The 23,349-nt window shown below is 38.0% G+C and overlaps 1 protein-coding gene across 2 annotated transcripts; it reads left to right on the forward strand.

Moving 5' to 3' along the window:
* The first annotated feature begins 469 nt into the window (after window positions 1-469).
* Window positions 470-23,265, forward strand: LOC117293133 (DNA-3-methyladenine glycosylase-like). 2 transcript variants are annotated; one of them, XM_033775355.1, is made up of 4 exons: window positions 470-723; window positions 21,216-21,399; window positions 21,969-22,247; window positions 22,711-23,265. In XM_033775355.1, exons 1-4 carry the CDS (start codon window positions 688-690, stop codon window positions 23,079-23,081), a joined length of 870 nt encoding a protein of 289 aa, XP_033631246.1. In that variant the 5' UTR covers window positions 470-687; the 3' UTR covers window positions 23,082-23,265. The 2 variants fall into 2 exon arrangements, with proteins under 2 accessions (XP_033631246.1, XP_033631247.1); XM_033775356.1 differs by lacking the exon at window positions 470-723 and adding an exon at window positions 20,289-20,376.
* Window positions 23,266-23,349: the final 84 nt, after the last annotated feature.

Genomic DNA, 23,349 nt, shown 5'->3' on the forward strand with positions numbered 1-23,349 from the left:
CAAGGCATTGACAAAAACAATTGTTGATCTCTGCCGCTCAGCTAAAAGTTTGGAATCCTTGGCAAACTGCTAGAAACAGATGAGAAGTTTATCAAAGAGGAGATTTCACTTTATCTGAAGAAAACAACAAATAATTTCTTCCAGTAGCAAGCATCTGATAGTTCTCAACCTGCATTCTATGCAAATGAAAAATAACTACCTTTTCCCACTGTGACAAGAACCGAAACCAAGGCTAAAACAAAACTTTCTAGACAAAAGGAATTGTTGATCTCCGCTTCGACTCAGCTGAAAAGTTTTGAAATCCTTGGCACGCTGCTGGAATCAGCCCTAGGAGATGAATGACCAGCAGCTGCAAATATGCAAATTATGCCCAGCTACAGAATGCCTTGGTTAAATATTTTCACATGATAAGAAAGAAAAAAATTGTTTTCCAGCCAAGATATCAGTACCATATGGGTTTTGGCCGAGGAGGAGGAAAGATGGTGGATGTCTGGCCATGGAGTTGTAGCTTTATGGTCTGGCTTAGGATGGGAAGTTCTAGAGAGACTTCGGGACAGGGGAAAGGGGTGGCCGTGAAGAGTGTGTCTGTAAAGAGTTTCTCCATGCCTCCGTGAATTAAATAACTAACAAGGGCTGATACTTCTGGTTGTCCTACAAAAACTCCTTGACTGGCTTTGGTAATGTTCAATGTTGATAGCGTTTGCAGGGATTCCGGTTTTGAAGGTAAGGATACAACAGCTGTGTTGCAGTATGATTTGAGTTAAAGGCATTGGACACTATTGGTAATTACTCAAAATAATTATTAGAATAAAACCTTTCTTGAGAAATGGCTCCCTCTGAAGTAATGTAATTTTGAGAAAGAAGTAATTTTCCACAAAAGTCAAATTTGATTTCGAGACCTCAGGTTAAGAACTTGAGGTCTCGAAATCAACCTAAATCAATCTAAACGCACACAAGTTTGTGTGACAAGGGTGTTTTTTTCTTTCATTATTATCTCGTAAGTTCGATGACCAATTGAGCTCAAATTTTCACAGGTTTCTTATTTTATGCATGTTGAGATACACGAACTGTGAATGCTAGACTTTGACAATTACCAATAAGGTCCACTGCCTTTAAAGCCATTGGACCCTTTCGGTTCAGAAAAAAAAGAAAAAAGTTCACAGATTTACAAAGAACTTACAGGGTTTACAGAAGGCAATGGTGAAAGACTTCTCTTGAAATATTATTCCATGAAGTGCTTTACTTTTTGAGAAAACAGCAAAACAATATAAATTCTCGTTAACGAGAATTACGGTTTTATTTTAAACACATGTCATGACACGGCTAAACGCGCGGAAACAAGGGTGGGTTTTTCCGTTGTTTTCTCCCGACTCCGATGACCGATTTAGCCTAAATTTTCACAGGTTTGTTATTTGATATAGAAGTTGTGGTACACGAAAGTGTGGGCCTTGGACAACACTGTTTACCGAAAGGGTCCAATGGCTTTAACAAACTAAAAAAAAATAAAAAATTAAATCAAGAATTGGAGTTGGAGGGTAAAAACAAAAATTTATACTTTAAAATTGCCCTTTCAGAAAGCAGCTTGTAAAAAACAAATTGCCAGGATTTTGTTTTTAACATTTCAAACTCATTCCTATTTTTAAAAGTCTGTACATATTTAACTGTTCAACTTCTGGAAATGGCAAAAAAGATTCAAGCTGGTTAAATGGGACGGCGTACCAATATGGTGCTGTTTTATGCTCTTTCAGGAAGTAAGCAAGTCTAGTCTAAAAATAAATTCACAACCGATGACTAGGACAAGTTCTAAGACCTGTTCAGACAAACTGGCTACAAGGGGCATTCATAAAGATGAATCTATTTTTAGACAAATCCATGTCTAAGTCATGTCGGCAGATTCTATTTTTTAGGAGAACTATCACATCTGTTAATTGGTTGGTAAATTTCTACTAATAGCATTTGTAATAGATGAATTAACCCTAGCCCTAACCTCAACCCCCCTGTAACCACTAGCCATAATTTGAGCAAGAAATTTGATACAAATGTTTCACAATTTGTAAAAATCGCAAACAGAATGTCCAATCTGTTTACTAGGGCTGTGTCCAAATTGGCAGCTACAGGTGGTGGCAAGTGTGTACCATTCTGTTCATTTTGTGCGCCCTTGAAAATCTGACCCTGGTTCTACTAGATCCTTTTTGTCAGTGATGACTATCACCCCCGGTGTCAATCATCTTTTACCATTAATTATAATTGTTTTAAAGGCAGTGGTCACTATTGGTAATTTCTCAAAATAATTATTAGCATAAAATTGGGGAGTTATTGACAGTAAAAAAACATTGTGAGAAACGCATCCCTCTGAAGTAACGTAGTTTTTGAGAAAGAAGTAATTTTCCACAAATATGATTTCGAGACCTCAGATTTAGAATTTGAGGTCTCGTTTGTTATTTTATGCATATGTTGAGATACATTGAGTGAGAAGACTGGTCTTAGACAATTACCAATCATGTCCACTGTCTTTAAAGAAATCATGTGCTTTGGTGTGGAGATAAAAATGAATTGAATCAGATTCAATGGCATTCTGAATTTAATGCTAGAAAAGAAGCTCAGTACATAGATCTCAGACGGTGTGTCAAAGTTTAGTACAGGCCTTGAGTTTCAATCTTGAAGGAGCAGTGGAGCACAAGGTGTTTTTCTATGAGGAAAATTCAAATTTGTATTGGAACTTTGCAAAGGGCAACAAAGCAATTAGCACAGGGCACCAAGGCAATTGCTTTGGGTGCCATGGGTTGTTTTGAGGCCTGTCAGTAACACCCGCACGCCCATACATGTCCAACCTTTTTGTTTACTCGCATGACGTGTCTGTACTACTGCAGTCCAGTGTGCCGATGCGTTGAACGCGTGTCCTGTCTTTACTCGCATGTCCTGTATGTACTACTGCAGTCCAGTGTGCCGATGCGTTGAACGCGTGTCCTGTCTTTACTCGCATGTCCTGTCTGTACTACTGCAGTCCAGCATGCCGATGCGTTGATCGCGTGAGCGGTGGAATGTATATGTCTGACAGCCGAGTATTTTGAGCGAAAGTGACGCCATCAGTGCTGAGTGCTATTGAACTTTGCAAAATATGCTCTAATTTATTCGTTCAATGAAGACCACGGGATACAGCAGGATATTACTAGTGGCAAGAATTAATTCAAGGGTGGAAGGTGAATTTGACAACCGTCATTCTCAACACACTGAGACCTTTCCATGACCTTATATCAAGTTTCAAATAAAAAAACTTCACTATTTAGGGGGCCTATATCATTCCGAGCAAGAATCACTGCTAGCGTTACAAATGTAGTGAGCCTGAAAGTTTCTAAAAATAAAGATAAGTTGCGACTGAGTATGCACGCTAAACACTTCGTGCCTGCGTGTCCGAGCATGTAAAAAGAGAATTACATCGGAGACAACAAACCACCAAATTCGTCTGCATCGATAATCCCCATGACATTATGGCAAAATAGAGCTGCTGGCATTTTAAAGGAACAGTACGTTCAGGTACATTATTGGTTTTGCAGGCCCGATACTTCACAGAGGCAACAAAGGCGATTGCTGCCATGCCCCCCTGGTCATTGACTTGGTGCCCTTCAAATGATCCAGTAGAATTATACAATTTCCTCAAAGGGTGCCCTTCATCAAGGAGAAAATGCCTTGGTGCCCTTGCCCTATCAAAAACGAAGCATACTGTGTGTAGGCCCTACATCATTGGTTTTGGTTAGAGGAAACATTTTGATAGTTTGAGAAGGGGACTTCTATTTTTCTTCTTCTCAATTTTACAGTACACATGAATTTCTCTGACGGATTGGCAATGGTGTAAATTTTACCCATGCTCGGAATTCAGATTGAAAGGAATAAACTTTGTTATGGTTACAAATCCTATACTTTGTCATTCGCGGAAGAAGAGTATAAAGCAAAGGGCGTAATGTGAAACACAATTTAGCGTATTAATGCATATTTATGCATATTTTTGCTTGTTTGCTTACATTTTTTTTTCCTTTACCTCTCCTACTGGGCACAAAACAACTTTAACTTTAAAGTTAAATATAAAAGGCCTCATAGTTTGGCATGATTTTATGTACTATAACAGTATTTACTACTCATTGATAACGTGTTCTATTAGCAGAAGTGTTGCCAATGAACAGATGCTGTACTGTACTGAATTCCACTTGCAAAGATCAGTTACATGTAAACTGTACGTTAGAGTTAAATTAAAGGCAGGGTATACTTTTGGCAATTGTAAAAGACCATCCTACCTTGGACATGTTGCTGTATCCCAACCTTATGCACAAAATAACAAACCTGTGGAAAGTTGGGCACAATTGGTCATCAAAGTTGAAAAAATACCACTTTCTTAAAAACTACGTTACTTTAAGGGGGCTGTTTCTAATACCAACAACAGCTCTCCGCTGCTCTTTATCAAGTAATTTTTGGTGTAATTACCGAAGGTAAACACTACCTTTAAAGGCAGTGGACACTATTGGTAATTACTCAAAATAATTGTTAGCATAAAAACTTACTTGCTAACGATCAATGGAGAACTGTTGATAGTATAAAACATTGTGAGAAATGGCTCCATCTGAAGTAAGGTAGTTTTCGCGAACGAAGTAATTTTCCAATAAAACATTTGAATTTGATTTTGAGACCTCAGAATAAGATTTTGAGGTCTTGAAATCAATCACCTGAAAGCACACAACTTTGTGTGAACAGGGTGTTCTTTCTTCCATTATTATCTCGCAACTTCGACGACCAATTGAGTTCAAATTTTCACAAGTTTGTTATTTTTTGCATATGTTGAGATACACCAAGTGAGAAGACAGGTCTTTGACAATTACCAATAGTGTCCAGTGTCTTTAAGACACCTGGAATACATACATTGTAGGCCAGCATGTAGCTAAAAGTCTCAACAACAACAATAAAAAATAAAAATAAAAAACAACAAATTGTCAAAATAACATTACCAGCAACCAAGCAAGATTATAACAGTTGGATGTTTAAAATTTGAATAACTTTGTATTAATAAGTTTGAATAAGGATTTGAATTCAGAAGTCTGACACACTTTTTCCTTTAAAGGGCTTATGTTCGGCACAGAAAAAAAAGTGCACCTACATGTATGGGTTGGCTGCTTGTGAGCGTTTGGGCGTGTCATGACATCAATTCCTTCGGATCATTCTAGTCACAGAAGGCTAGCCAAGAGCAAAAAGGGTTGACATTAATGTGGTTGTTTATAAGAACTTGGCCCCATGCTTTGCGGTCAGTCTTATGCACACTTGGTAAATTTTTATAAGCATAAATTCTTGTTTGGTACAAATTATTCGACCTGGCACAGAAAATTCTTGCTTAGCAGAAACAGGTTTTCAGCCCCAAAATACCATGTAACGTGTCTGGTTCCCTGCTAATACTTGTTCAGCAGAAATAATTGGCTAAGCACCATTTCCTGTAAACTCTATGAAAATGGGCTCTGGGACTGTTTTTTGAGAAGAATAGAGTCTGATGTGTAATATCTGATAGGAAAGGGCCATCTTGAGTTCTTTCTCTGATGCCGTTCATTTTTGGAGCAGTGTGTATTTTGCACGCTGAGGTTCACAGCGTGTATTTTGCACGCTGAGGTCCGAGCGTGTATTTTGCACGCTGAGGTTTGCAGCGTGTATTTTGCACGCTGAGGTTCGAACATCAGCAGACGGAGCCGGTAGCCGGAGCCCACATGGGGGTTTGAGAAAGACCCCTCGTCTAAAAACAGAAACCAAGGCATGCACGCCATTTTTACTTAAAAAGGAATTTCAAATTAATAACAAAACCTCATTCATGGCAGACGTATTAAATTGAGCACAAAGAAAGCAAATTGATCATTGAATTACGTAAAAATTATGTGATTGTAAAATGTGTAGACTTTTCAAATGATTGGATTGGATTGGTCAACGCAAAATGGCAGAAATGAATTCAGGTACAAACAAAGTATTTGTTCAGCTGCAAAAATCTTTTGCAAGAGTATAGTTAAAAATATCTTGGGACGGACAAAACATTATTAGATAACGATCCACCAATCCAGACAGCTGTGAACATCGAGAGCCAGTCATGCAAAAATCACACGATTTAGGAAAGAAGAAAAAAATCAGCCCGCATTTCGGCTCGGAATTCAAGGTAAATGGGCAGTGCATCGGGAGATTGTATAGCACTTAAATGTCATATGGGCTGGAACTGAATTAACGCCTTGTGTTCGTTCGTCTCCTGGCAAGCACTGTAAGTTAACCTGCGGGGACCATTATGCACATACCTGGAATTGTTGTATAGCGGACACTTGGTGTGTAATGCTAGCAGTGTCTGTGTGCTCTTCGTACCATTATAGAACAATTGTTGGGGGGGGGGGGGTAGCTAACAGGTTGGCAGTGCTATCAGATACTCCCCGTATAACATTAGTATATCAATACAAATATTTCTTACGCATAATGGGGCCAGACTACTATATTATAGTACATACTTTCCCTTCCGAATCTGTGCACATAATTTATAAAAAAAAATAAAAAAAAAAAAATCTTCATATGTGCATTAAAGGGGCATATTTGATTGGGCACTTTGGGCTATAAAAGCGTTGGAAAGGTATTTTAAAAGTAGAATATAATGATTCACATTTAATAACCCTCAAAACTGTCTTGGTTTTGCTTAATTACAGGACATATGGTCTTCTATTTGGTAGGACCATAGAGCAAGGGTTCTACTGGTTGAATTGCAAGCGGCAAATTTTGTATTTTTGTATCACTAACTTGCCAAGTACGTGTACAATACACTTTACATGTAGGTGTTTTAGTGCTAAAAGAACTCTTTAAAATGATATGGAGCAATTCTAAACATTTCAAAGCATAGTGCCCCTTTAAGTAAATGCAGTGTGCTGCATTTATTGACAAAATTACCATTAGAGTTCAGCCACAGCATAAATAAACATTCGTAGGTATATAAAAAGGCCCTACAGTAATAAGGCTCTACAGTACTAGCAACAATAACCGTAGTATGGCCATACAAATGAACATGTATAATGTAGGGTCCTACTAAATAGCAATTTGAGCTTGGAGGCAAATGATGGCCAAAAGATCACCATGCCCAAATTAGAATTGTGTGGAATGTTAAATATACATGATGGACAGTACAATACAACAAAGTATGAAGCCAAATGAGAATGTGTACTTGTAAACAGGCAACTGAAAGGCTGGTTTACAGGCAAAATGATTACCGAGCCCAATTGAGAATACACCACACATTTTTATAAGGATGTAGCGTACACTGCATGTCTATCAGTAGTGATGTCTATGCGCGCAAACATTATCAAGGCCATTAAGAAAAATTAGCAGGAAACTATTTTTGCACCCATCATCACAATGCATCATTGTCCCCTGTGTTTACATAATTACATCAAATGTTTTGAGCAACCTGTTTGTAAATAAAATATGACTCAAAATTATTCTATATAAAAACAAACATCTTGATGCTTGGGACCCATGCACCTCACATGGCTGTGCATCATGTATACAGTACGAGGGTCTAATTGAAGGCTAATTGACCCAAGCAAGGTCAAATCATTCCCACCACAACACTTCAGCTAAAATATAAAGCAACATTTATGCACATTATCATATTAATGGCTCTTTCAATGTCCAATCTTAAAGGAAGTACTATTTTGTATTCTCCAGTTTCAATATGGGAGATTCGCATTACATTGCGCCCTCAAGCGGTTTGCGTGCAGCTGAGACGCCAAATTTTTGCAGTGCACCTTGGGAAAAGGTAGACAAGTTTTAAGTTGTCTCGCAGCACCCACCACATGGTCCAAATCATATGTGCTTACTTCAATTTGGCAATAGAAATAAGAACCCAGTATGGAAGACAGAAACATGTCTCAGGTGCAGTCGGCAATACATACAAATTAATCAGCAATAAAACAATTTAAGATGAAGAGATTGCATGGTAAAACACCAGCCTTTTGCCTAGTACATGAACAACCACCATGACCAGTGACAACCTGTAATGTACAGTTGAACCAATAAACTTCTCCAGATCTTTCATAAAAGAATGTGGGGCGATTATTGCAACATTTCAAAGTCCCTTCTGAAACAATTAAACCCCAAAGAATTAAATATTTAAGCTGATCTCCCCAGCTGCACATTCCCATGATTGAAATAAGATTGTGTCTGTTGCAACATAACGTGCAGTGTATTAAAGGCAGTGGACACTATTGGTATTACTCAAAATAATTATTAGCATAAAACCTAATGGGGATAGATTGATGGTATAACACATTGTGAGAAACGGCTCCCTCTGAAGTGTCATAGTTTTTGAGAAAGAAGAAATTTTCAAGAATTTGATTTTGAGACCTCAGATTTAGAACTTGAGGTCTCGAAATCAACCATCTAAACGCACACAACTTTGTGTGACAAGGGTGTTTTCTTCTTTCATTATTATCTCGCAACTTTGATGACCGATTGAGCTCAAATTTTCACAGGTTAGTTATTTTATGCATATGTTGAGATACACCAACTGTGAAGGCTAGTCTTTGACAATTACCGCTGGTCCCCTTCAAATTTTCCCTTAGTAAAAAGATTTGCTTAGCACCCTGAAAATGGGCCCATTTTCACAGATAGTTTACGTTTTTAAGCTGACTTACTTAGCAAAATTAGCAGGCAACCAGTCATGCGTAGTGTAGATTGTACAAGGTTTTAGCTGGTAACCTATTTAGTTTAAAAGATGAAATATGTAAGACTTACTTCCTCCATGTGCCAGCTTGTATAATAGCCGACTGCGCTGGTGACAGTGCCCCGTCCACTTCCATGCCGTCATCTGTCTCCGGGTCCGTCATCTGGGAGTAGCGAGCCCAGTCCGGTGACCCAGACATGACCCTTGACCCTCTGTGTCACCCGTCAAAAAAGAATATTGCACGGCAAGTATCTCCCTGGTATCGGTGAGGTCTAGGGTTGCATATGACATGCAGAACAATCCCTTTTGCTTCCGCTAAGGACCAAAGCAAAATCTGTAGAGAGAGATATGAACAAAAACAAACACATGGTTATTCATATAGTATTAAGTTTTATACTGTTGGAAGGCCAATGATATGTAATAATAATAATAATGGACACTTAATAAAGCGTCGGCATCCGCCGCAAGTGGCGCGCATGGCGCTACTCTACAAAAGAACTTCTATTATAAAGCAATGAAAGTAGCAAAAACAAAATAAGAAAATAAACTTAACAAAAAGATTCTCTATGAAAATGAGTTTTTAAACTGTTCTTGAATATGTTGAGTGATTTGGAGAGTTTCACAGTGTCCGGGAGGGCGTTCCAAAGCTTTGGTGCTCTGAAAACTTCTCTCCCCCCATAGTTGTTTTTTCCTGGAGTAGTTTGTGTTTTGTAGATCATAAGCCACGATGTCCTGGGGTGTATATCTGCACAAGTACATTTACATTTTTTAAACTGTTAAACAAATAACTTGGCTGGTTCTTCTACTACCCTAAGACAATTCGTCTAATATAGGATTATGTTACGTATTGAAAGCTTGGGAAACTTGACAGTGATGCTTTTCAGTGGCGTTTCAAAATAATCGTTCCAGCCAGTTAATCCCAACCAAACAAAGTTTTCTCACGGTGGACAAAGTTCAAGTTGTTGTCTACATGTAGGGGTTTTGAGAATTTTCAGAATGTGAGGTTTGATGAGTTTCCTGTTGTGTTTAATTTGAACAAAAAATTCAAATTACAAGGATCAATAGGTATGTGTGTGTTATTCAAAAAAAAAAAAAAAAAAAATGGAATGCATTTCATTTTTGCACTGTAGCAGAATAGGTTTACTCGGTGCAATCCGGCTTTTCCATTTCATTCTGCCGGGCATCCTGAAATGGAACAGTCCAGATATCACCCCGTGATTAAATTCTGCAACAGTGAATTCACATGCATCAAATTATTAATTTGTTTAACATGAGCCTTCCTTCCTAATTATTATAATTCTTCAAAAAACAGCTCTAAGTAAAAAAAAACAATTTCTTTTTAACATTCTCCTCAGAATCAGGAAGAACTTTTCTACTATCAAGTACTATGAATCTTTTTGAGGTTCAACAAGGGAACATACCTTTGGTTTTTGGAACTGTTCGACTGTTTTAATCCTATACTAATGTATACAATAAAACTAACCTGTGAAAAATATCAAAAAAATAGTTAACTGTCTGACGTTTTGATCCTAGCAGTAGTGGTTACCAAATGTATACGTTCCCTTTAAATCTTTTCAAACCAAAACAACAATCCTTTACTCAAAGTTAGTTGTCTAGTAAAAACCCCACATACTCAAAGTTAGTTAACTAGTAAAAACCCCACATTATTTGTTTACTCCCACCTTTCAATCAGCAAACAGGAAGCTTAATTTAATTTCAAAAAGTGGTAGCATTTTTGAGATATCGCCGAAGATCCAGAGTGGTTTAGTCCATGCGGGATGAATAATTTGTAATTGGAATACTTGAGAATCTGAGAAACAACTCTGAAAGGATAATTTTTTCTCTTTTTCTTCAAAGTGAAATTATTCTCAAAATGCTTAATACTATCCAAATCTACTGTACTTCTAACCAAACGTTGGAATAGTAATTTTTCTAAAGAGTGATTACCAAACGTATACCTTCCCTTTAATTCTTTCCAAAACCACACCGACAACTCCCTTCCTCATAATATATTTGTCAAGTAATTAACCACTATAATGATTTGTTTACTTCCATCTTCCAAACGGTAAACAGGAAATAACAGCCAATAAATACAAAGGCGTGTCTGGGTACCGATTCAACCTGCGTACACACTGAACTAAGATGTGCGTTTACGCACGGTGCCTTCCACAGGTCATTACTTCAAGATGTTCATGCGTAATGCGTAACCTTGAGGAGATAATTTTGTCCGACCCCATGGGGGATGCCGAGGGTTGGACTGTGAAGTCATAAGAAGAAATCCATTTCGAAAAATGATCACGGTTAAAGTGGCAGTACATTAAGTCAAATGTGTGTGGTTAGGCTTACATGTGATATAAGAAACTATAGTTTTCTGTTGGTTGGCCAACGTCAAAAAGTCAAATTGCGCCTCATCAAATTTTAGGAATGAACTGAAAATTCTTAGTGAAAAAATGTATACCATTGAAATGTGATAATATCAAATTTTTGAATTTTGAAAACAAAAAAATGCGCTTGAAGGGTATTTTAAAAACACGGTGGCATTTTCATCAATTTTGACATGACTTTGAGAATTGTAATTTTTGTACTCCATTTTTATAAGGACTCTTCTATTGTAAAATAAGTGGATCACAAAACTCACATTTGGCCTTGGAGACAGTTTCTCTTTAATTACATACATGTACCATGGACATGTATTGTACAGTGCATCTCAGATGAACACATGTGTCCCTCTTACTGTGTCCAAGCACTCTTCAATCCAAACATGGAGGATTTTCCAATGCAGGGAGGATCTAAACCATTCAAGTGGGTCTTACAAAACAGGGCTTCAATTTGAGTGAAATACCACAAAACAGCAGGGCTTTGTTTTGGCATTTTGAGCGAACCTGAATTCTTTCTACAGGTTCCGAATCAAAATAAGATTCTAATTCGGCCTTTATTTGAGTATAAGCACTAATAGAAGGTCGGTCTCATTTGTCATATGGGTAGGTAGGATTCAATACAGAAGAGATATATTTAATCAGACTAAAAGTCAACATTTGACAAAAGTCAACTTTTTGTCTAATATTTTTATAAACATCTATTAAATCTTTTTTAATAAAAAGTTATTTTGTTGTGAGGAATAATTGTTCAATTGTAAAAGTGAACAAAATTGTCCAATCAAGCCTGACTCAAGTCCAAGTCAGTTACTGCAAGTAGCTGACTATACAAAACACACTGATGCTACATGTAGGCCTACTAGTCTTCTCAAAACTGAGCAATATTCAAATTAACAAACAATCCCCAACTGAACTCTGCTAGCAGTGCTAGACATGAAAGTGACTCAAGGGGAGTGTATTTTTAGCCCCCACCCCCTCAAATAAACAAATAAAAACAGTCACAAAAGTTACACGCATTAAAACTTGTCTCATTAGCAATGAGTCATGTAACACATAAACAGTACATAATACAAAAAGACAAAACAACTGTATTAATGTAACTTTTAATGTAGTGCTGAACTCCAGATTACTGCCAAGGTAGTGCTTTTTCCCTTCCGTGTAGTTCAGAACAAAAAAACAGAACAAAAAAACAAAACCCCTAAGGGTCGAGAAAAAGTGACGCAGTTTATGTGTGTGCTATGAGACATTTCCTTCTGATACTCTCCCTATTTATAAATAGCATGTTAAACTAGTTTTAGACTCGAGGTTGGGAGGGGGGTGGGAATGAGTAACAAACAGATTGCTAGGAGAGGCATCTTTTGTCCTGTTGAAGATTTCCCTGTAGGTGCTGAATACCGCATCGATTGGAAAATCCACGATGAGTGTAGGTTTTGAGTTTCTCAGTTGAGGAAAGTGATTCCATTTATACTTGGTTTCATACAATCTAATGTTCAATCCTAGGTTTGTCACTTAAAAGAGGAACTGCCCCAAATCGTGAAGTGAAGATATCGCCGAAAATCCGGAGCGATTATATCCATGTTGAATATTCCCTAATAATAATACACGATCTGAGAAACATTACGCAGTATCTAAATGGCAGATGCACATTTTGCAGTGTGATCTGCATAGCCCCTGCAAGTGGTCAATACTAAGCTTGGGCGATATCACGATATTATCGAATATCGCGATACCAATTTGGAAACAATTTCGATATTGGATCGATTTGGTTTTAATCGAAATATCGATATATCGCGATATATCGCGATATAGCGTGATATTAATTAAATATCGCAATATCGCGATGTATTTCCTAGCTGAGACATCTTGCACCCCATAGGTTTGGAGTGAAACCAAAAGAATAGGTCATAAGAACACCCCTCTTGTGCTATGACTGTCTCTTCTACAACTTTCACTGGGAGTTTGAAGACTGATGATGTCAAATTTAATTAATCGCGATTATATCGAATATCGTGATATATTGTCGGCAATATATCGTGAATAAAATAAATCGATATCGCCCAAGCTTAGTCAATACATTTAGTACATCTTATGAGCCCTGGCAAATATTTACATCACACAAAATATTAGAATTTGAAACCTATGGGAGACTTTTGAGATGCTTGCCACAGTCAGCAGACATACTGGTCTTTTTTGGCGGCTCTGAGCGTGCGCGCACATGCTCAGTGGTGCGCACGTATGGTCTGAGCACGCGCACTACTGGTGAGAACTGTGAAAAAGGACCGTCCTACAGTCTCCAATTGGACCAAAGTCCCCTAGAAAAATAGCAGTGCACACAAACAAACTGTGCCCCCCTCCCCCTTAAATGATAACTTAGTTTTGGCAATGCATGATCCATGCAGTTTTAATTGAATTGATTATTACTATTTATGCGACAAAGAAAGCAATGTATAGGCAGTGAACAATGAGCGTTGTAACTTGAAACGAAGAAAGTCGTACCTGAGGGAAATAGGTCAAAGGGTACACAAATATGTTATAATGGAAAGTTTTTTGCTTTTTCTAAAACAAACAACACAGAGTTTCGTGACTGACTGAATGTGATGTGTTTCACAGTTTCTGTTTCATATTAAAACAGCAGGGCAAAACTAAGCGGGATATGAGTAACATTTTGTATGTAAAATGGTACTTGATCAAGTAACTTACTATACTGGTGGTAAGCGTCATCTTGTAGTTATTTTTTGTAGCAACATTTTATGCTTTAAAAGCAGACTCCTTTGTTAAAATCCGTGGCATCAATACCTCCTTCCCGAAGGTGATCTTTTCTGCTTGACTTCCCATTAAAACTTGGTTTGTATACATGTCACAGGCGGAAACGCACAAAGTGCAAACAATAAAAATGTAACAGACAATCAAATTACTCATTATAAGATTGATACTTTTTACAACTTCAAACTTACAACTGCCTACTTATTAATCAAAAGTTTACTCACATATTAATAAGCAGAAGAGCTTCATAAAATTGTCAAAATGCACAACCTCAGACGTCACTTTGTATCAAGTACACAGTAAAACTTACCCGTACTTGGTCAACGACGTACAATCTTCACGATTTTACTAACAAACTATGTACTCATTGTCTGTCAGACTTTGCCCACTAAATATTTGCCACTGCCTGGCACACGTATCAGACGTAGACTGTAATGCCGGGTTGTCAGGAGTAGTGTATCCTAAACTAAGGTCATAGGGCCTAGTATCATTACCGGGACCTATATAGATCCAGGAGATTCCTTCAACTTGCAGGTTTGTAACGTCCTGTGCTTTACGCAGGATGATGACGACACGGAACAATTGATAATAAGTTACAGGGCAGTTTCCCCCCTTGTTGGCCTAGTGCCCTTACATTACAAGTACGGATGAAGCAAACAATAATTGTGATTCACTGAACGTGGCTTGCACACACCCTTGCCAATGCCAGTCAGTACCTGTAAGGTTAAGTTAACTGTCTGGTCTGCAAGACCGATGAGTGTGCGTAGAGTTTGACTTGAAAAAACAACAACAACAAAAACCGCCGTACACGATGATAATCAGTACTTTTAGATTGGAGAAATTGAATACACTAAATATCAATTGCCCAGAATTTGTTTTCGAATGATAAAATGATGTCGTGTTCTAGACCTTATTTTAACCTTCCTACTAAGCTTGGGCAATACCAAGATATTATCGAATATCGCGATACTAATTTGGAAACGATTTCGATATCGGATTGATTTGGTTTTAATCGAAATATTGATATATCGCGATATATCGCAATATGTCGATTAAGTATTGCAATATCGCGATGTATTTCCTAGCTGAGACATCTTGCACCCCATAGGTTTGGAGTAAAACCAGAAGAATAGGTCATTAGAACACCTCTCTTATGCCATTGCCTGTCTCTTCTACAACATTCACTAGGAGTTTGAAGACTGATGATGTCAAATTTAATTAATCGCGATTATATCGAATATCGCGATATATTGTCGCCGATATATCGTGAATAAAATAAATCGATATCGCCCAAGCTTACTTCCTACTGCAGGCCTTGAACTTCGCTCTTGAAAGGAAACAGCAATTTTCCTCATGTAAGAAGCACTTCTATGAGGAAAGTTTAAAAAGCACCATAGCAAAAGAGCTTTGGGTGTTTTGGGTTATTTCGAAGCCTGCTAACTGTATGATCATTTTGATAAATATCCTGTGGTTTTGAAATGACATTAGTGTACTGTGTAGTTTTAAACTGAGTCAGCCTGCCCTGCAATATGATATCATGTGGTGGTGAATGCATACTGACAAATTGCACAGTCAACCCTCCTACTGCCTGAGTCACAATTAAATACTGTGGTTTTGAATGATAGATTAAGCTATGCAGAATGATCTACACAGTACACAGTCAACCCTCTTACTATGTGACCATTAAGTAAGTTCTCATGCCGAGTTGGCACAATCCATATCTTGAAACTAGGTTTAAAAGAATGAATCAAGAGATGGTAATTCTATGACTAATGTCACCACATTGAAGTTTGCGTCAGTGTGTCTCACTCAAAATTTGACGTCACAATTTAAAACGCGGTGAGCCAAACTAGAGTTTTCCAGTCACATAGTATTTTTGATTTCAAACATCACTTCATGCCAAGATTCAACCAGCCCCTCTTTTCTAGGTCAAATGAAATCTCCGTCCGCTCTTAGGTACTTGAACTCTGCACCCTGATTTTAAAAATCCTTGAGCATTTACACATGAGATTGAAGTGTCGTCTATGATACACATCTAGTTATGTCTGGTACTTCTTTCAACCTTGACTTGCCAAGAGCTTTCCGAAGCTCAAAAGCACTACAACTGAACTCATTGTCTGTGTTACGTAGATTGGAACGATAGATACATTGTACACTATGCTTCTGATGACACAGAACACGTTAAAAGTTTCAGTTCTCATGCCAAGTTGGCACAGTCCACATCTTGGAACTAGATTCAAAAGAATGAACCAAGAGATAGTGGTTCTATGTGTATGACTAATGTAACAACATTGAAGTCTGGTCAGTGGGTCTCAATCAAAGGTTTGACGTCACAAGTTAAAACGCGGCGAGCCAAACTTTTAATATATCGAACATCACTTCATAAAAAGATTGAACAAGCCCCCTTTTTTTCTAGGTCGAATGAAATCTCCGTTAATTCAAAGGAACTTGAACTATGCACCTTGAACTAACAAAATCCTTGAGCATTTAAACATGAGACTGAAGTGTCATCAATGATACACACCTTAGCTACGATGTCTCGTACTTCCTACAACCTTGACTTGCCAAGAGCTTACCGAAGCTCAAAAGCACTACAACTGAACTCATTGTAATACTCATCCAAACCCTGAGGAAGTCTTGAATTAACGTTGCTTTTGACTTTCGCTGAAAACAAAACAACTGTTTCTTTGCAATTCGATTTGTGATAACAGCCATACAGTTTGTCACAAATTATACAAACAAGATGTTGTCAATGGAAGCAAAGGAAAGATTTATGAATGAAGCTGGATAAAAACAATTGAAATTTCACGGTTCAGTTTTACTACAATGTGATTCAAATTTGGATAACAGTCAAACATTGACGGCTATTCTAATTATGAATTGACTTTTAAAGGGAAGGTACATGTTTGGTAATTACTGAAAACAAATATTAACTTAAAAACTGACTTGGTAATGAGCATTGAAGAGCTGTTGATAGTATAAAACATTGTGAGAAACGGCTCCCTCTGAAGTAGCATAGACTTTGAGAAAGAGGTAATTTTTCACTAAAATAATAAAAGACTAGCCAGAGTCTTTTATTCCTATCTGAAAGCACACAAATTCGTCCAACAAGGGTGTTTTTTCTCTCATCATTTTCTCGCAACTTCGATGACCAATTTAGCTCAAATTTGTCACAGACTTGTTATTTTATGCTTTTGTTGGGATACACCAAGTGAGAAGACTGGTCTTTGACAACTACTAAACGTGTACCTTCCCTTTAAACTGAAATTATGACATCGACTATATAATTACTTCACTAAACAAATGACAAGCAAACATCCATTGAACTCTCCTACATGGATGTAGTTTCTCATCAAGCGTAACCTCAAGCCATTTAATACCTAACATATTTTTATTTTAAGGTTCCTGTTTGATATAATGTACCTCTCTGGAATTACTGCCCTCATCGCATTGCAACCATTGGGAAAATATGCTTTGTAAATTCTATTATTAGGTATTAATAAAAAGTAACCCTCACAAGAAATATTTTATTTAGCAAAAATTAAAACACGTTCTTGGTAGGGGACCACTTTTGATGTCAAGGGATCTTAGTGAATCAGACCGTAATGGAATCGGCAGCTACAGCTATGGCTCTGACTGTAGCTAAAAAGGGTGTTGCTAAGGACATCCTATAGGGCCTACTTCAATGCATGATGATACACAGCAATCCAGTTGTTGTAGCCAAAACCATAGCCACCAATTAAATAGGGGGTTAAATTGTGAAACTTTGAAAACACTGAGCATGTACAAAGTATTTCAGTGCACCTGTACGTAATTCGTTTTTCAAGACTTTGAATTGAACCAAAATTCATGTTTCTACAGACCAATGTTGAACTATATTCTTTCAAAGGGTTGAACAGAATTAAACTGAAAGTGGCTTTTACTGACTGCATTTAAAGTGACAAATAAGCCAAACCAAGCCTCTTTTTATTCCCGATATCCTGTTTTTAAAGGAAATTATGTGAATTTCTACACCATGGAAGTCTACTTCAACCAGCAGCTGAGCGGCTGAGTTGATCCATGATGATCGAGAATACACAGTTAATAACAAAGTGCATCCTATGTTGAGGGGGGGGGGGGGGGGGGGGGGCAGGCCAGCATGCTTCATTTTTGAAAGGGCAAGGGCATCAAGGCATTTTCTCCTTTGAAAAGGGCACCCTAGAGCATTTCAAGAGCATCTAGAACATTTCAAGGGCAACAAGGCCATGACCAAAGGGTATGGAGGCAATATCTTCTGTTGCCTCCTTTAAGTATCCTGGTGGGAGGGGGTTGTCTGAAATTCAATAGCAATATGATTGATGTGGATAGAACCTATGGCCGCAAAAGTATAGAACACATCCTAATTCATAGTAAATGTTGTTGTTATTTTCAATTTTGTATGATTTTAGAAAACATTTTAGGAGTGATGGAGGGTTCTGTTTAAAAGCTTTCTTTTTTTTTTTTTTGGGGGGGGGGGGGTTTGGAAGGGGCGGGGGGTCAAGTTTTCTACAGATTCTTATTAAGGTAAAGCTCTGAGAATGTTACACACTCATTAAGGTGATAGCTGAAAAAGGTAGAAAGAATACAGTCCGCTGTGTGGGTTTAATACCACTGCATCTACCCAACAAAAAGCACACATTGTACCTAAACAAAATGTGAGAATAAACAGCGATATATAAGAACATTCCAGTGATCAGAAAAGAAAATGTAATCGACAACAATCTATGATCGTACATGCACGAACGCAGACGTCTTAGTTTAACACACAAAAAAGTACAGCAATGCTCTAGGTACTAGGTCTAGTTATCCAATTACTTGAGACGAAACATTTATTATTTATTTACACTGTTATTTTGTTTATTCATTAACCGTTACAATTGTTGTGGTCAGGGGTGGTCATTACTCCTAGATAGAACTATGAGAAACATTGACCGTCCAAAATTTGGTCGAAATTAAAGAATCTATTAAAAAAAATAACAACAAACAAACAACTAACCAACCAAAGAACCAAACAAAAGACAACAAAAAACAAGATCAACAAATAAGAAGGATAAAACACTATTAAAATGAAGTGCTTTATTATAGTGTAGTGCAACAATCGACATTCTCCTACTACTACTTCTACTACTAGTACTACTCCTAGAACTATGAGGTTCGTTCAGCTATCGTCTCCTGTTGAACTATGAGGTTTGTGCGACTATCGTCTCCCGTAGTTACGGGAGACGATAGCTGAACGAACCTCATAGTTCTAGGAGTACACTAGGTCTAGAACTAGTAATGAATGGACGTTCGTTCCACTATCGCCACTACATGGAGACGTTATCGGAACGTACTTCTAGAAACTATAATAAGGCTCCCCCCATGAGCTCACGGGGGAGCATTATAGTTTCTAGAAGTAATTGGAACGAACCTCATACAGTTCCAAAGTGCCAATTTGTCTTCTATTCCATATTAAATTATTGGGAAAAGTTTCCGTATGGCGCCACCACTTTTTCATCCGATATGAAATAGTATAGTATCTTATTTACCTCAATGATAAATCCCTTTTTGTAAAAATGAGTGAAAAAGTGGTGTCGCCATACGGAAAGTTATCCAATTATTGTTACAAATCATTAAAAAATAAGGAAAAGTTTCTGTATGGCGCCACCACTTTTTCATTCGAAATGAAATAATTATAGTATCTAATTTACCTGATTGATATATCCCTTTTTGTAAAAATGAGTGTAAAAGTGGTGGCGCCATACGGAAAGTTATCCAAAAATAACCTTTAAATTACAACTTGCCCAACTTCTGTGCTGTGTGGCAAGCTGAATCCCTCAGCATGTTTTGTCAAACATATTGGGGGGGGGGGGGACAATATGATGGGGAACTACTCTGCTGCCCTAGCCTTATGTTTGTGATGAGCAAGGGGAGATTTGAGTTACCTCAATGGGGCTACACACAAATCGTGCACAACAAATTTCCTCTCCTTCAGTCAAAATTTAGCGGCCGTTTTGTTACCAACCACTGAGAATCATCAAAATGTCATCAATTCTGAAATCCAATTCAAATTTTCCTCAACTCAAACTGTCACAGCAATAAATTCATCAACTCACCGATTTTTATAGCATCTTCACATTACAATCCCTGCTCAAAATGTGCGCTAACCAGCAGCCAAGCTTGTCCGGACTTGCAACCGCAGCAGCAGCTAGGTCGGCGAACGACATGAACGAGGGGACGGACGAAGTAATTTTAGTGCTCAATCAATCTTTCGTGAAAAAAAAAATAAAGTGTCAAAAAGCATGTATGATAACGCCCTCAACGACAGTCAACAAGAATTTTTATTTTTTTCCGAAGCTGGTACCCAGGAACACGTGTGGTTTTGTTGTTTGGTATGTTTACCAATGAATTTGGCATCTGTTTTGGTGTTGTCCCGGAAGTAATGGGTTGATGTGTGGTTGAAAGCGTCGTCTGCTTCGGTTTTATTTTAGAAGGCGGAACATAGCGAAAAGGCTGCAGAAAGATCGTGTAAGATTGCAAAACAGAACTGGGTCTTGTTCTCCTGTTCGTGGTACCGTATTGAAAAAGCAGCAGTACTGTAAAATCTGCACTTACTTTGTCAAATTTTGTTAACTTCTTGAGTGAAACAATTCTCAGTAATGTATAATTTAATTAATGTAAGTTAAAGTTGTAAACTCATTGTAAGTAACAAATAATGACTGATTTATAATTCTAGATGATGTATTGTCTTAGTTCCTACTGTTTAAATGTTTGTCAGTGTTGTGTTTTGTTTATTGAAGTGTCTTCTGTCCGTAGGTACGGGAACAAAAGTAAAGTTGCTTCACCCGGGCCATGTTCTGTTTTTGTGATTATTTGTCCCGCCTTTGTGTACATTTCTCATAACCTAAATAAATACGTTATCTATCGATCTATCATTGGCAAAGTATCCATCAGGAAACATCATGTCAACTTTGTTGGTTAGTTGTGCGCGTTGAAAAAGTTTGTTTTTGTTGAGCTGCAGAATTGAAGGCCTGATCGACTCTGGTGGTGTTAATTGCACTTGCAGGGGATTTGGGTTTTGTTTTGATTGTAGAAAATGACTGTTTTTTCTTATTTTCTTTTCTACCAAATACTTGTATACCTCTGCATACTATTACTATTAGCAACAAACAAGTGTGGGTAGAAGCCGGAATTTCCTTGGGCCACCAAGTCCTTGAATGGTCGCTAAGCTCATTGACCAATGATTTTTTAAATTATCTCACACACAACATGTTTTAGGAAGACTGCCAAAAAAAGTCCCCCTCCAGTAAATTTGTTTTTGTCAACCCTAAATGTACGCTTACAGTTTTCTTTCATTTCATCTAAAGGGGACAAATCTGCCGGAACTGGGACTTTTAATTTTGTGCAATTGGATGATGGCCCCTCCTCCTAAAAGTCGCAAAAGAAAATCCGCTGACAATATCGGAGACAAAGCAGCAAGCACAAGCAGCAATGTGGTCAAGAGCCCATACTTCTCAACTACAAAAGCTGATTCTAGTACCACGGAAACTGGTGAGACACTGGATGAAATCGTACTTGTTACTTGACTCAAAGAACGAACAAACAAACAAGCAACCAAACAAACAAACTGAAACAATAGTGACGAGCCTAGGGTAAATAGAACACTGGTGCTAAGGTTCTATGGAACACTGGTGGTAATTAGGGCCTAACACCATGCAGGGCCTGAGACAAACAGAGCACTGGTTTATAGGACCATGGAACACCGGGACCTAAAAGCCTGCAGAACACTGGTATGTAGGGCCTATGGAACACAGATGCTTATAGGGCCTTATAATAATAATAAACTAAACTTATCCTGTGGAACACTGGCACCTAGGGTCTATGGAACACTAGGTTCTAAGGCCTAAGGAACACTGGAGTATAAGGCCTACCTTGGCAATTTTTCAACAGTGTATCCTGAGCAATGAACTGTTTTTTTCAAATACAAAATCAATAGCTAGGCAGAGGATTATATTTTAGACTCCTTTTGATGCATTGTAATAAATCAAATAAAAAACCTTAAGATTAAAATTGTAGTGTTTTTCTCACAACTACAATTTATGTAATTGTTTCTTATTCAGGGGGTAGCAAGAGACTATCGGCATCATTCTTTGACCAGCCGTGTGAAGCCTTGGCTAAGGCACTCTTGGGTCAGAGGTTAATACGCAAGGTTAACGATGATGAGCATATCGCTGGTGACATCGTCGAGACAGAAGCGTATCTAGGGAAGGAGGATTCAGCTTGCCACAGTTATGAAGGGCGGAGAACCAACCGTAACAAAGCCATGTACATGAAGCCAGGTGTATGTTACGTCTACCTCATCTATGGAATGTACGACTGTTTGAATATTTCGAGCAGGGGTGAGTCATAAGGGATTTCCAGTGATTAAAAATCTCATCTCAGGCGTGATAATTGGTCCTTGGCAAAAAAAGTAGGAACATTAATTTTATAAAGTACAAGGGCTGCCCTACATGTACACATGGTATGTGCTTTAACAGACTTTTCAATCTATTTAATCACAGTTTTTCTGAATTTTGCAAGGGCAAAAACATCGGAAATCAAACTAACCCTAATTTATTTGAAACAATCAACTATATGGGTTACGTTTGGTGGCACAACAGTGTACTGTGTTAAGCGAATTCACCATCTGATATCATATGGCATACAGTGGATGATAAGTTGTCAGTCAGTAGAAGGGTTGACTGTGTACTGTTTATCATTCAAACCCACAGTAGATAATCTTAAATGGTCAGATAGTAGCAGGGTTTAACTACAAGTGATGTACAATATATACCTAAGTTTTTACACTATTTTGTCGCTAAGGTGATGGGCAAGCAGTTCTCATCCGAGCCTTGGAGCCCAAGGAAGGCATCCCAACGATGCAAAGACACCGAAGCAGACGGCGCAAGACACCCGCCAAGGAACTCAAGATGAAAGATCTCTGTAACGGTCCGGGGAAACTCACTGAAGCCCTGTGCATCAAAACCTCTGAGATGAACCAGGCAAACCTGGCGGCAGATTCCTCCATTTGGATGGAGAGGGGGGATCTTGAGGTTAAGGAGGCGGACATCGTGGGGTGTCCTAGGGTCGGGATTGACTACGCGACTAAAGAATGGGTCAAGAAACCCTTGAGGTTTTACATCAGAGGAAACGGATGTGTTAGTAAGAGAGATAAGGAAGCTGAACAATCTTGAAGACTATCATATATGTATTCAAAATGAATCAATGTATATTTGGTTCAGTTAAACAGTTCAAAGTTTAAAAACATTTGTATATCTACCAGCTGCACAAAAACAACTCTGTAATGTTTTCAAAAATCTGTGTTCCTTGAGTTTACTTATGAGAATTTTAATAGCCGCGCGTATTCAAATATTTTTTACAACCTTTGTTGCCACTTAAATTTTATATTGTGAAGAAACTAAATCATACACTTCAACAAACAAAAATGTAATAAAAATGACC

Source organism: Asterias rubens, chromosome 7 (genome assembly GCF_902459465.1).
Source record: "Asterias rubens chromosome 7, eAstRub1.3, whole genome shotgun sequence".
NCBI classification, from domain to species: domain Eukaryota; kingdom Metazoa; phylum Echinodermata; class Asteroidea; order Forcipulatida; family Asteriidae; genus Asterias; species Asterias rubens.

Bases quoted from the DNA above. Each gene is read 5' to 3' on its own strand.
- LOC117293133 (XM_033775355.1), top strand. From the start codon at position 688: ATGTTGATAGCGTTTGCAGGGATTCCGGTTTTGAAG. The intron at 21,400-21,968 runs GTGAGACACTGG...TTTCTTATTCAG, and splicing joins TTCTAGTACCACGGAAACTG to GGGGTAGCAAGAGACTATCG. The intron at 22,248-22,710 runs GTGAGTCATAAG...TTTGTCGCTAAG, and splicing joins TTTGAATATTTCGAGCAGGG to GTGATGGGCAAGCAGTTCTC.